Genomic DNA, 14,214 nt, shown 5'->3' on the forward strand with positions numbered 1-14,214 from the left:
AAGGGAAAAAAAGGCATTTTAGTGAATATGAAATCAATGCAAGTGGAAATGTAAAGTGATTTAGAGAAAATATAGATTTGAATTTTACTGTTAGTAATATCCCTTTAGCCAATGTCTTACCTCAGAACTTCTTCCAACTCCAATACCAAAGCCTTCTTGTCTTTCCAGTTAAAGTGATTACAAATGTATTTGGTCACCAAACTTTTTTCTTTATCTACAACAAAGAAATAGAGATGATATTCATATTAGGCTGGAAACTGAGAAGAGCTTTATGGCAAATGTGTCAAGGAAAACAAGCATGTGTGTAATTAGGCTCCTATCACAACGTACAAGATCCTGTTCTGACATTTGACTGCGCCTTTGGGGTGCAACTCTTCCTGGGCTTCCAAAGGATGTCAAGATGCTACCTGCCATTGTAGAAATGATTTCCCATCTCAGGAACAACTCAATGGCCCTGAGGTCTGGGTACAAACGGAGCTCTTCTCCTGCTTTAGGAGAGCAATCAGCAACACAGCCCAAGTTGGCCTAATATTTATTATTGGGTTTCTTTGTATAGGAAGATTTTTTACTACCTGCACCTGGGCATTGACTGACTAATGTAAACTGACAGGAAACGGAGTAGAAGAATGGCCAGCCTTGACATATACAAGCCTATTCTCAATCCCTACACCTTGATATAGCCACGTGAGTTTGACAGAGCCCACAGCTAGAGGCAGATTTTGACCCCCCAAAAAATTAAGATAAAAATTCCTGCTCCCCATTTCCATTGAGACTGCAACTCACGTTAATTCATTGTCTGCTGACAAAACCAAGTTTTTTTTTTTACTTTTCCATTCAAAACGAGGTATTTTATTCATGTTTGTAAAAAGCTAAGAAGAGAAATCATTATGCTGAGCCCTGAACACTGTGCAGTTGGTATAGTTACTTATTAGCCCGCAGTTCGCTTCTCCTCGGCACCACAGGTTTTCAGCAGAGATATGACTATGTGGAGGAGTCTTACCTTGCTCCAAGCAGTTCAGGGAATATGGGGGATCTGTAACCCCATTTTGAGCAGTTTTGAATCTATCATCAGTCACAAGCGACGCAGAGACATTCTGAGCTGCCAGCACAACACTAAAGGGAAAAAAAGCAGAAGGAAAATAAATTGTGGTTGCAGGTTTATGAGTAGAAATAAAGCAAGTGTTCAAATAAGACACAGACGTAGTACAGCCTATCATTCTCAAAATGCCTGACAGACATTTTAAGACATTGGCCCTACTTTTAATTATTTGCTTGATCATGCACAAAATACAAACAATAAAGGGCTTTGAAGGGAAAGCCATGGCGGTATATTAGCAGAAATGTGTATGTTGCACTCATTGGATGTACTTATTCAAAGACACGTGCAAAATCTATAGACTTAAATCCTCACAACAGGGCTTAGAAAACAGGTGACATGCCACAACTGTGATTCACTGCTGCAGGTGAATCTCCTCCTAAATGAAACCAAGAAATAAAGCAGACAAGGCTCCAGGGAGAACAGAGATCCCTGGGAGACACCTGTGGATGGAAGAAGCGATCACAAATAACTGTTACCATTTCTAATTTTCCTTCTTTCCTCTTTTATATTGTAATAACCAGACTTTGGGGAAGCAAGGAATGTTTTTGCAGTCTTTGGAAAGAACAAGCTGATAATCAGGCATATTGTATCCCAGGGTAAGTCATTTAAAGGACTGCCTGTTCAATGTGTACAGGTTACAGAAAACTTCACAGTGATTATTAGTCCTTTTGGCTTCTCCTATACAAAGAACAGCCCTTCACTGTTGGTACAGGGTCACCATGAAATGCACAATCTCCTGGCTGCCTGAAGTTCTGTGGGTGATGCACACAGCACCTGGCTGAGCTGATTTCAGTGGCATGAATATAAACATGGTGATTTGTGGGAACAGAGCGCTAGTGAGGACAGAGCATCAGGGAACTATTTTCTCCTCATTTAACACAATGTTTCCATGCAGGTTTTGTGGACTTGGTGGTCACAATTTCCATTCTGCAGAGGTGCTTGTTAGCACCTGTCTCGGAAGGAGAAGAAGCTGCCATTGTAAAACGGCACGTATTTAGTTGAGCAAAAGTTCTTTTCTTCTGTATCTTCATTTTTCTGCTGTAGAAAATTCCCTGCATAGTATTTCTTTAGGAGGTCAGAACTGCCTGAGTAAAAGACATGGCCAGGCTAGCTAAGATGTGCTTTTGTAAGCATCATTAAAGTACTATTTGTGCAATCTATTTGCAGTAACTTTTTACTCATGCATTTACACTGCCCCATGCCAGGCATAAAAGCACTGCAGTTCTGGTGAAATTCTCTGTGCCTCTTTGTTGTGTTTATGATAACTTTGCCCAGCTCTGCAGTCATGGAGCAAAGCAGAGCAGCACAGTAAATATTAATTCTTCCTGGGCACTCAAACAGTGCTGATTCTCAAGCTTGAATCTGCAAGCCAGTAAATGCAAACAAATGCAATAATGCTGTGACTGAAAAAGCAGCATGGGCAAAACATCGCTGAATGAAATTAAAATTCTCACCATACTGCTACCGACTCCTTTAAGGATAAGGGCATTATGACTTACAAATAGTTCTCACAATGCAGCACGGCAAATTACCTGGATACTAAACGTACTGGATTTTAAATGCCTTGGCAACATGCCAGCGATGAAAAGGGAGTCCCTCTAAGCCTGGGTGTAATCAGAATGGCAAAGTTTCTACAACCTCTTTTGGCATCTTTGCCCAACTGCTCATATATCTAATAAAAAAAAAACAAGAAAGTCTGAAGATGTTCAGTAGCTTGCTTTCCTCCATGTGCTGTAACAAGTGGACTATTCTGAATAATTTCTAGCAGTTTTGATCAGACAGCCAGTAGACGATTTGGAAGATGCTCCCACTCTCTTGGGTAACTCAAGTCTTGTAGAGAAAAGCGAGAGTTTAGCTCAACTAAGGGCCAGGAAAGGGATAAACCCATTTGAGAAGAGATTTTATTGTCCCAGCTATGGACAACATCAAACAATTCATCATGGTTAATTAATGCAGTTAAGCCATTTTTCATATTTTTTCATGTATTTTTTTTCTGATTTTTCATATAGCCTTTGAGCAAGAACATCACTGGTACTTTCTTAAAATCAAACACATTCAAAGCCCCATATGTGAAGAACCAGGCTCCCTCTCTCCTCTGCTTCCTTGGGACTCATTTAGAAGGATAAAACAGCTGTAAATCAGGGAACCATTTTCTTTAAAGTGGATTTCTGGCTCCCCTACAAATACCTGAGGTGTTCAAAGACACTTGAATTTGTCTCTGTAGTTTTTGGGAAGGAAGTGGCTAGTTGCTGTTTCAGCAGAACAGCAAGGAGGGCTTTTCTTCAACCAAAGGCAGGGGCTGTTGCTCAGCACCCTTTCTATCTGACATGGGCATGGAAGTGCCTCTAAGAAGCCTGGAACACAACTACTAGTTCATATCAAGCTCCCAATTAAATAACGAACGGGAGTGATTGAAAATCAAAGCACTGCTCACTGTCTGTAGAGACATTCAGAGATGCATTAATGGTGCCATACCATCTCCCAAATAAAGCACGCTTTTAAGCTAACACCCTTCAAGATGAAAAGTGACATGTCTTTACTGTTCAGCACAAGCCCACCAGCTTTCAGTGCCCTTCCTGGTATTTTCTGTCTTTTTACCTGCTTGCATTCTGAAGAAAATCAAGTATGTCTTGCAGTTGCACACTGCCCTGAAACACATCTGGGGCCAGCAAAAGGAGATGCCACAGGGAGGTGTCGTTCTGCACTTGGGAGATTAGTGTTAGAAATGAGACCATTTCCTTGACAAATGCTGCTTGGTACCGTGGGTTGTGCTGCACCTTAAGAAATAACAATGCAAGAAATTATTTAAGCAGAAGAACTCTTGTTGCCAGTGGGTCTTTTCATGTTTTTTAGCCTGCACTGCACTTGTACACAACTCAACAAACAATACATTCAGAGGACTCTAGTGACAGGCAGTAATGGAGAGAGTGACTGTGCTTTACCTTCATACCCCAGACTGCTCAATAAATTTTCTGTTTAGACAAGCCTTAAGATTCAGAATCTCCCCAATAGTCTGAAGACTAGGAATACAAGAAAAATGAATAAGAATCCTCACCATGGCAGAAAAAAAAAAAAAAAAAAAAGGAAGAAGAAGAAAAAAAAGGAAGGCATTACCTTTAAAGGATCCATTTGCTTTAATTATACAGCTTTCCCAAAGACAGGTACTGCTTCAGTCATGAGTTGTTGGATTAGATGCAGGAATTATTGGATGAAGTTATATGGCTGATGTAATACATGGTGAAATTTATGGCCTCCCCTAGCTTTAAATATTCTTATTTATGCCCCATTCTCACATTGTTCTATCTACTTGTAACTGCAGGAAGGCAAATAAAGAGGAGAAACAAAACCTAGGCATAGTGAGGAACTCTTAATGGCCACTAGCTCGTAGCTGGCTGTCCTTGCCTTTCCCCAAAAGCTGTGTGCTCAGCTCTAAGGTGTTTGTGCAAAAATTAGCTCAGCCTCATCATGCGCTATATGCACTTCAGTATAGAGGTGAGCTACTCTGAGCCAGGCGGGGTCACATTCTACCTCCAAAACACCATGCTGAAGTGTGTGAACTAACGTTAACGCAGCTGCTACCTGCAGACATCAGGAGAAGTCCCAGGCACTCACCTGAGCCAGCTGACTACTGAACTCTTGGGTAAATGACTGTAAAAGCGATGAGTCAGTAAAGCAGAAAGTCCTGTGGATGTTGGCTGCCATCTTCTCTTCAGTGAGATCAGGATGGGCTGTGTATCGTGACAAGACCTCACACAGAATGACTTTGAGATTTGCTCCAGTTGAAAATTGTGTCTTGTTCTAGAAGATGTAATGTTAAAGGTAGCTTTAAAGCAATACTCTATTTGTGATGGTTTTAAAGCAAATAGGACTTTTTTTAACAGGTTAGTAGTGACATCTGCAAAGTATAAGTACTTACACACATACAGAATTTTAACAGGTGAACAGTGTCACTGAAATCCCTGAAACTCCTCATGCAGATAAACAGAAATGTGTGTTTGTAGGCATTAATACATAAACATGCTACAAATATTTTTTTCATCTACCATTAATAGCAGACAGTGTCCCCAGCATATTGGTGTCCATTAAGTGGTACTAAAGTTCAGTTACAATGGATTTATTCCCGTATCTATTCAATTACCTATGTAATAAATACACAGTGCCTCTGATGTCACTGCATAAGTATTGTGGGCAAATAACGAATCCAATGACAAAGTCATCTTTAATTGCACATGAAAGAAAATGCACTCATAATACCTTAACTAACAAAAGTTTTGAGCAAAATGCCTCATGGTATTGTGTGCCAATATTTAGTCGTGCACAGTATTACGTCCCAGGATACATGGTTTATCTGTTTTCTGCTTAGAGAATAATACATGTACAACAGAGCTTAAAAGCTCACCCACAACAACTGTCTTCCTTTTCCCAGAATAAAGCAAATTCACATAATGGGGGAGATTCTAAAGCAATAAAAGCCGTATGTTGGTACTTTGAGCTTCTAATTCTTTAAATATAATTACATAAATGATCAGGCACAGCTATTATGCAAATACAGACTTACCTTCCCAAAACTGAGGATTTTGTTGAACATGTTGATGCTGGAAGTCAAGTTGGATGGTGATGAAATATTCCAAAGGGTATTTTCTCTATGATACACCAAATCCCTGAATGCTGCAATAACAGTTTGAAACACTGTATTTTACTTAATGTCTTTTAACCTCTTTGCTACATCAAACCAGGACAGAGGATAGCTAACTGACTACAGCTTTGGGCATGCCATCATTAATCTGTCTCCAAAGGTACAACCAATGGCACCCTGTAATTACTTACTTAAGGTTTTCTTCTGAAGTAATTAAAGCCTGGATTACACTACTTCCTTTTGTAACTTTTTAAAATTAAATGCATTTAACTACTTGCTTGCAGCTCAACATTAACTTCTACCTTTTTTCTCAAGTCCTGAAGCTCCCCCACGCAGGAGAGACACAGGCAGCCTTACAAGGAAGCCCACATCAGCTTGAGCTGATAGCCCTGTAAGGCAGAGCTCCTCAGGTGCCCTTGGCACAGCAGGGTGGCACTTGTTATTCAGCTCCAGCACAGATCTGGAGCGCTGCTGCCTGCTACACATGGTGGCACGCTGCCAGGTCCCCAGCTGATGCACACCAAAGCCAACCTTTGCACTGAGCTGCACTCACAAAACCACACAGCTCTCTGAAACCAAAAGAGCTATGCCAGTTTACACCAGCTGAGGCTTCAACCTATTATTTTTATTTCTTAAATACGAGGTAGAACAGAACTCTTTCTTGACCATGCATGGCCATCAACATGAGTTGATAGTTCCCCTAACAATTCATTGACTTTTTTTCCCCAGTCCCTTTTTTGTGCTGCCTTTTTCTGCCCATGCACCAAGGAGCGAGTGCATTGGCAGGAATGCTAATTGGAACCATGAATGGCTGGGGCAGAACAGTCACGGAATGCAAATCTGTAATCATTCGTTTGATCGTGAGCTCCCCGGAGAAATGGCTATCCATCATGACGACTTGCAGATAGTACTAGCCATTACCACCAATAAATAATAACTGTAATGATTTAAAGAAAATTTAAGTCTGAAAGTTCCTTCAGGAAAGAGAAACACATCAGAGGAGAACAGCATCAACAATAAATATCCACTATGGCACAGAAGAAGACTTGTTTGCTGAATAAATGTGAATAAGAAATGCATTTGAAAAAAAAAAATCATAAGCTGTTTATGGACAATTTGTGGGCAGTAAAAGGGCAGTATTCCATAAATAGCCACATCTTTAATTAACGTTCAAACAGTCTGCGATCTTGCATTGCTCCTGTGAAGCACAACAATTTAATCCTGTTTTCTTGGTCAAATTCCAGAATTCTTTTCTGCAGACAGTTACTTGTAATTATTCCCAAGAATTTACACTGATGTCATGGCCACAGTTACTTGCCTGTATAGAACGTATAAATCATTTTAGCAGCGCTCTAAGAACTGCGTCTCTGTTGAGAGCGCTTCAAAAGATCAGCCTTTAAAGATCAGGCCTTTGCATAGAGCAGTGAATAACCTACCCAGTGAAGCATTCCTGCTGCTGGGAACCTCAGCGCTCCACGGTGATGGATGGTTGTCCTTGGCCGCACTGGACAAGCTCCTCCGCTTACTGAGGGAAAGAAGGAGAAAATGAAGACACCTGTAAAAACTCAGTTTCTTATGATTAAGCTTATGTTTAGCTACTGTGTGACTCAGGATGGGTCTATAGCTGGATTTTATGGCAAATGTGTTGAAATCTGGTCTGTGTAAATGCTGAGTTCCTTCTAGAAGCCTGGTATGGATGTTGGGGGAGCACACTGCAGCGCTCTCAGACACTGATGGAGGGGACTGCATTTATGCATGGTATGCGGGGACACCAAGGACAGGCAAGGCTTGACATATGTATTTGGTCTAACCTTAAACAAATTGCCACTTCTTTGAAAGGAGGCCTCATCATATCAGGTCTGTCCTCTCCCAACACATGTACAATAGAAGAAGCAGTGGAGAACTTCATGGCACTGTTAGTGATGCTCTGACTGACCAGAGAGGCCTTGATGCAAGCTGCAATAACACTAAGTTATTACAGCATGTTGTGTGCCCCTACCAAGAAATCATTCAAGACACCAGAACCTTACTTTACCCTTCCCAAACATTTCACTTCAAGGGAAAAAAATGTTGGAAGATGTTGGTGTTGAGCTCAGTGTTTGTAGCTAGCTGTCTCCTGCTCAAGGAAATCTCAAATGATCATATTTTGCACACCTTGGTAAAAAGGGAACAGAAGAATGAGAACCTTGCCTATTTTCTCTGCTGGCCACTGGTAAGACACGGTTTAAGGGCGAGTTAGAAAACAGTTTAATAACAGCTTCAGTGAGTTGCACAATGGGAGGAAAAAAGCAGTCTGTGTTAGCTGAATAGTACAAACTCTAGAATATTACACAATGATACATCCAGACAGGGCAGGGTCACAGCCCAACTATTTTCCCTTCATGACAAGTTCATCCACAGCGATTCTGCTCCCGAGGCAGAGCTGAGTCCATTCATGTTGGCTGCAGTAACTTTCTCCTACCCAGTCAACCTTCTGGTGAGGTTTCATACTCTGCTGTATCCTGCTAGGTTTGCTGTGGCTAGTTAAAGGTTGTTTTTTCTTGTAAAATATAACGTATTTCTAACGCCAACATTGACCAGACAAGGGCAGGTATACCCACATAGTTGTGTGATATTTCACAAGGCTAATTTCTAGCATCAGTCGTGGTCAAGATGCTTATTAATGAGACATGTGACTTGAGCTGTAGTTTGGCCCTACCCTTTCATTTTCAGTTGGCAGGAAAAAACAGTTATTTCCTAAACAACTCTACAGAAACCAAAACCAGAAAGCAAGGAGCATTTGTAGCTATTAAAACCCATGGAAGACCTCCAGCTTTGGCGCTAACAGTCCCCGTTTCTTTATTTCAGTGCTCCAAATTAACCATTGTTTAACGTGCTCAGGAAAATAATGACACTGAGGAAACAAAGGGCTGTGAATCCAGGCATCCCGTCTCTCCGTGGCTCTGCCGTCATCTGCTGTGTGACCTTGAAGTTGATTAGGATTCACCTTGTGTAAATTCAGCCACCCACGTGTTTAGTCATCCAGACTCTCCTTAACCAACGGAGAGATCCTGACCATTGACATTCCCCTAGAAATTCCGCTCCCTTTGCACTGAACAAGGACCCTTGAGGAGCCACCATACCCAGGATCCCACCTTAGGGGCTCTCTGGTGGAAGTCTTGGGGCCCACCTGAGCTTTTCAAACTCCCAAGCTCTGGCCAAGAGGGCTTTTGAGGTTCTGACATAGCCGCTCTGGAGCAGCCTCTCACCTGAAAAGAAGGACGAGCACCTGGGGACCTTGGATGTGAGATATACAGATTTTCAGCTCCACAAACCAGGCCTCAGGGCTGCATGTTCCCCAGGGGTATGCCAGAACCCGGCAGCCAAAATGTGGAAACAACCCTGGCTAGCACGTCTCAAAGCAAATGCTACTTGGCTTCCACTGGAACGTCAGTGAGATTGAAATCCCCACGTTGTGTATTTCAATTTCAGCAAACCAGTATTCCAACGAGACATGCACAGCCAGCTCCGCTCTGCAAATCTACATGCTTTTGTGGGCAAAATCATTTATTTTTTCATCTGTTTGCCTATATGTTTAATGGTTTGCAGAGAGAACACCCATTCTGGCTGGCGCCTGGAGGCTCTACTGAAAGAGCAATCACTCCAGAACAAATGTGCCTCTGAAACTAGGGCTGGTGAGGAATTTGCCACTTCCACCCTAAGTGTCCTGAGCTGATCACCACAGAAGGCAGATCAGCCCACTGGGCTTGCTCTTAGCAGCTGATGCCCTGCAAGACCCAGCCCACAATCATGCAAATAAAATTTCTTTGCTCTGATTTCTGAAATTTGGGTCATCAGAAGCATTTTCCTCAGGAAGTAAATTTCTCTTCTACTGTCAAGCCTGAAGCAATTGACACAATACTGATAGCTGTCCCTAATATGACCATTTTTAAAGCATCCCACATTGCAGCCCATATTCTCATTTCTAAGTGCTCAGATATCTAAAACTGTATCTGTTATAACAGATACAAGAGAGAGACAGCTGTTGTGGACACACTTGCACATACACACATGCATGGCTGCTCCCTCCACCTCAAAGCAAGTTTTGCTCTGCAGTTTGTGACACCCAGCCATATCCAGATTCCCTTACAGTTTGAGAGATGAGATGTCATTAAGCCTTGGCAGCAGATCGTCTGGTGTGTATGGCGTGCCTTTGCATCTGGCGTCTGTATCACACAGCACAGTTTGCAGGAATGGGAAGAAGCCTGCACTAGGAAGGTTTCGGGGTGCGAGATAACCTGGAGGAAGGGGGAGACAGAAAATGATGTTATTACGATGCAGATACACTTTTTTTGCCATGTTTTTATCAGTATGTGGTACTTTCTCCCCACAAACCAGGGACTTGATTCTCAGTTGCACTGAGGCTTTCACTCCACCTTTGCAATGCTATTTTGCAAAATACCTCTAAAAGCCCCCCTCAACAGAGCCATGAAAGGCTAGTTAATAGGAAAAAGAGTCAAGCTATCTGTTTACAAGTAGATACCTGTCAGTCCCAAAGCAACTGCAAGATTATTTTCTTTTAAATAAAAGAAGACATGGCCATAGCAACCTGAAGCATCCTCAAGAGCACATTCTCCTAGACTTGGTTGGATCAGTTCCTGCGCAAAGACCCAAGATTCAGCTTCAAGCCAAGCTATTAAAACAGGGCTGTGTCTCAGATTTTACCACAGGAAGGGGCAACACATCCAGGACCAGACAACCTCCTTGTGCAGACCTGCCCAGGGAAGGGAGAGGAGCAATCTATCACCACTCCTTCCATGTCTCTTGACACCTCAGAGCAGCTCCGGTGCCATCTGCTTGGTGACCTGCGATGCTGGCAGCCAGCGCTGCAGGGTGAGACGCATGTCCCTGTCTCCCATTTCTGCAAACACGGAGAGGACCTGAGCAATTAGAGACTTCAGTGTTTCATGTGCCACTTGCCCCCCGCTGCTTACTGCCAGCCCGCAGAGTTCACCAAATGCGTCTCCTCGCAGTGAAAAATGCTCTAATAAATCTCAAAACTCTTTTGCTGGATCACAGCAACGTATTATTTAAAATAATCATTTGGAAAATTACCTGGCAAAGGACATGGCTATTATTTCTCCGATGGAAAGGAGCCAGATTTACAAAGGGCCTGCAGGCAGGCTTGTGGTAATTGATTACCTTGCTGCTCAGACTCCACAGATGACCCGTGACTCTTGCCCAGGAACGGCTTTATCTCTAACCCCTCCAACACGTACACCACACTACGTTTGTAGGACATTTATTAGTTAGAGCAGTGCTGAAAACCCAGATATTCCCGGGGGGAATGGCAGTGCTAGGTGGAGCATATGGCTGCCAGTCTCCTCGAAGGAGACATTTCTTAGCTTTCCTCAGCCAGACTGGTCACAGCCCACGTGTGTGCACTGCAGTGCTGGCCTCCAGAGAGGAAAGGGGCCGTTGAGGCCTCGGGCAGCAGAGCTCTGTGTCAAGCTGCAAATGTTCTCGGTGTAGCGTGGGACTTCCCACTGCTTCATGCCAGATAGCACCAGGTACTCCTGCAGTGACAAAGGCACCCATTTTGGGTGGTGGTGTGATTCTCCTGTCCCTCAGCAGAGAATTGCCCTGGAAAGCTGCAGGAGATGTCCTACCAGAGGAGAAAGGTAGAGCTTCACCTGTTCCCCGCGTCCCCCAGGCCACTGGGAGCTACGGGGCAGGCTGAGCCAGCTCCCAGTGATCACAGAGCGCCAAGAAGAGTGAAAGAGCTCCCTTCTCCCTACAGGCAGTCCTTCTGGGTTAGAGGCCAAAGCCCCAAATATATTCTGCTCTAAAGGTTTCGAAGGGTAATTAAGTCTGCTGCCCATGAGGGAAACTGGAGAGTAGGGCACTTTAATCTCAAAGCATCCTCTTGTGAATATCCCCTGCCCTGTCTGGGATGTTGGCCCTTTGGGATGACCAATTACAGCCCTGCAAAATGGCCTTCTGCACACCCTGGCATTTTTCTCGTCTTCCTTCCGATCTCCCGTGCCCTTGTTCCCCTTGCAGGCAATCGACTCACGCCCCAGCCCAAAAATGCACACCACAGACCTCGCTTTGTCAGTACGTCTACAAAATGCTGGTTTAAAGAGCTGGAAAGCCGCGAGGTTCGGGACGGTGAGCCGAAAAGGAGTGAAGCGAGACAGATAGGAGTTAGGAGGAAAAGGGCTACGCCCTCTGCTGCCATCCACATCTACCAACCTTAACCAGGGCCAGCAAGTAAGGTCACGTCTCTCAGGAGACCTGTAGCAACTGAAAATATGTAATCCCTCAGTGGGACAGAGGGGTGGGGAACACAAGCACGTGGCCAGCAGCCTGGGGAGCAGTGTTCTTCACTAGAGATGCAAGACATTTACAGAGACAATTATACAAGAGTTCCTGCTGCATCCAAAGCAGAAGCAATTTCCTTGACATATAAGTAGTGATGATATATTTTAAAATTAGACTCAAAGCCTTTGAGTCTGCTTTGAACTACGAGGACAACTATACAATCAGTTGCTGTATCACGAGCAAGGTGTATGGCATACGAACACGGTGATGATATCAGCTTTTTCTTCTCCTTTCTTTTTAAACGGCAAGCTAAAGACTAAAGAGACAGAAATTTACGACCTGAAGTTTGCAAGTGCTGCTGGAAGCGTTGGTGGTAGCATGATACCTGCAAAGACATCGACAGCCCAATGTTATTGAGGTATTCAGCGAGGCTCTGCCAACTCATATCAGATGCTGAGCAGCTCGCTGGCACCTGGGTACAGCCGCTGACATGTCTCTGAGTCACTGCCGATGTGAACTGGTGTAACCCCACCATGCTCCTGGCACAAAAGCAGCTGAGATGCCAGACAGGACTTCTCTGAACAAGGCCTGGGCTCTGACAGCGGTTTGAGAAGTAAGGAAGCTTTTCAAGAAGACACCAAAAAATCTGAAATGTCTGGGCCAAAGCAGAGCCAGAGCGTGAGGCACCCTGCAGGGAGCACGGCTGGTTTGGGAGCCCGAGCCCAGACAAACATGGTGCAGCCTCAGAGCTGTTCCCTGCAACTCCCTCTTGTCCTGCAGAGGAAGGAATTTACTGATGAGAAGCTAAGCCAAGAGATTAATGCATCTCTTTCTCCCACGGAAGTCTTTGGCAATGCCACTTCCAAGGAAAATGGATTTCTCTTGCCCTGTAGTCCCCACCTTTATGATCCTATGATACAGCAGATCCTCAACACAACACCAGTTTTCATCATTTTCACTACCTTTAAACACTTTAGTGTCCTAAAACTGCAATTGCCCTTGGAAGATCTCACTATGCTGCCTATGAGCCAAGTTGTGGAGATCGCTGCACCCACTGCTGCCCCTTCTCAGGCCTGGGCAGAGGTCACCCCAACAGATTTCTTGCAAATTGCCCTGTCTGCAACCAAAACCTGAGCTCAGAGCTGCACCCTATTGGTAAGGACTGACTTTTGGGCTCGCTGGCAATGGAAGCCCAAGGGTAGAGGGTTTTCTGCTATCCCCACTCACTGTGGAGTGCTTTAGTTTTCAGTCACTGTTGAAAGAAAGGCACCAAATCTGAAGAAAACAAGACAGGCATCCCGAAGGGCAGAAGAAGCCAAGGGCTCAGCACAGCATGGGCTGGCTGGTTCTCCCTGCTCATTAGCACCTACCCAGCCCAGCCGTATCTCCAGGAGCTGAAAAGAAACAAGGCTTTCATTCCTTTGGGAATTCTGGCATTTCCATATTTGCTTTCATTTAGAGTAAAATGAAGCAAGTTGATTTCTTTTGCTTTCTGAAACGTGTGAGATTCCGACACACTTCAACACAAGCAAAACATTTTGTTTTCGCCAGGTAAAGGAGCTTTGTATAATAATGATGAAAAATGCCAGGGTAATAATAAATGTCATACAAGACAGATGAAAATTACTATTTCGCTACGACCTATAAGATTAATCGAAATTGACTGAAACGTCCAAATCTAAATGAACCACGTTTTACCTTGCCACAGTGATTATGTTGCTTTCATCACGCTGGGGTTTCATGCATTTGCACTGGCTGCGTGGAGCCGTTTGTTTCAAGGAATGGGGCAGTTGGCAGGGTGCTGGCACGGCGTGATCACTGCAGCCCCCAGTGCCACCCACCTCGGTCTGAAGGCAGTGAGGGTGTTGCATGGAAGGCAAGTGTTCGGAGGATAACAGCCAGTACTGTCCACTCCAGGGCAAAGGGAAGTAAATAAGCAGTATCTTTGTGTTATTGCTTCTTGTATTTAGTATTGCTGCTGTGCATGAAACTAAGGTTCAGCTCTGGGCCTCTCACTACCAGAAGGACATCGAGGCCCTGGAGCATGTCCAGAGCAGGACTACGGAGCTGGGAAGGGCCTGGAGCACAAGTACTGTGAGGAGCGGCTGAGGGAACTGGGGGTGTTTGGTCTGGAGAAGAGGAGGCTCAGGGCAGACCTCATTGCTCTCTGCAACTG

At 44.1% G+C, this 14,214-nt stretch overlaps 1 protein-coding gene across 1 annotated transcript in view; it reads right to left on the reverse strand.

Moving 5' to 3' along the window:
* The window catches only part of ABCA12 (ATP binding cassette subfamily A member 12), an 85,308-nt gene that overhangs the window by 56,350 nt on the left and 14,744 nt on the right, over positions 1–14,214 (reverse strand). Inside the window, exons 3-9 of the mRNA XM_080598740.1 lie at positions 9,865–10,012; positions 7,172–7,260; positions 5,658–5,767; positions 4,712–4,897; positions 3,698–3,876; positions 1,001–1,113; positions 121–214 (exon numbers count right to left, since the gene is read on the reverse strand). Coding sequence (XP_080454866.1) covers positions 121–214; positions 1,001–1,113; positions 3,698–3,876; positions 4,712–4,897; positions 5,658–5,767; positions 7,172–7,260; positions 9,865–10,012 — 919 coding nt within the window. The remainder of the gene's footprint in view (positions 1–120; positions 215–1,000; positions 1,114–3,697; positions 3,877–4,711; positions 4,898–5,657; positions 5,768–7,171; positions 7,261–9,864; positions 10,013–14,214) is intronic.

The sequence above is a fragment of the Anser brachyrhynchus genome (assembly GCF_964034855.1).
Source record: "Anser brachyrhynchus genome assembly, chromosome: 7".
Classification (NCBI taxonomy): domain Eukaryota; kingdom Metazoa; phylum Chordata; class Aves; order Anseriformes; family Anatidae; genus Anser; species Anser brachyrhynchus.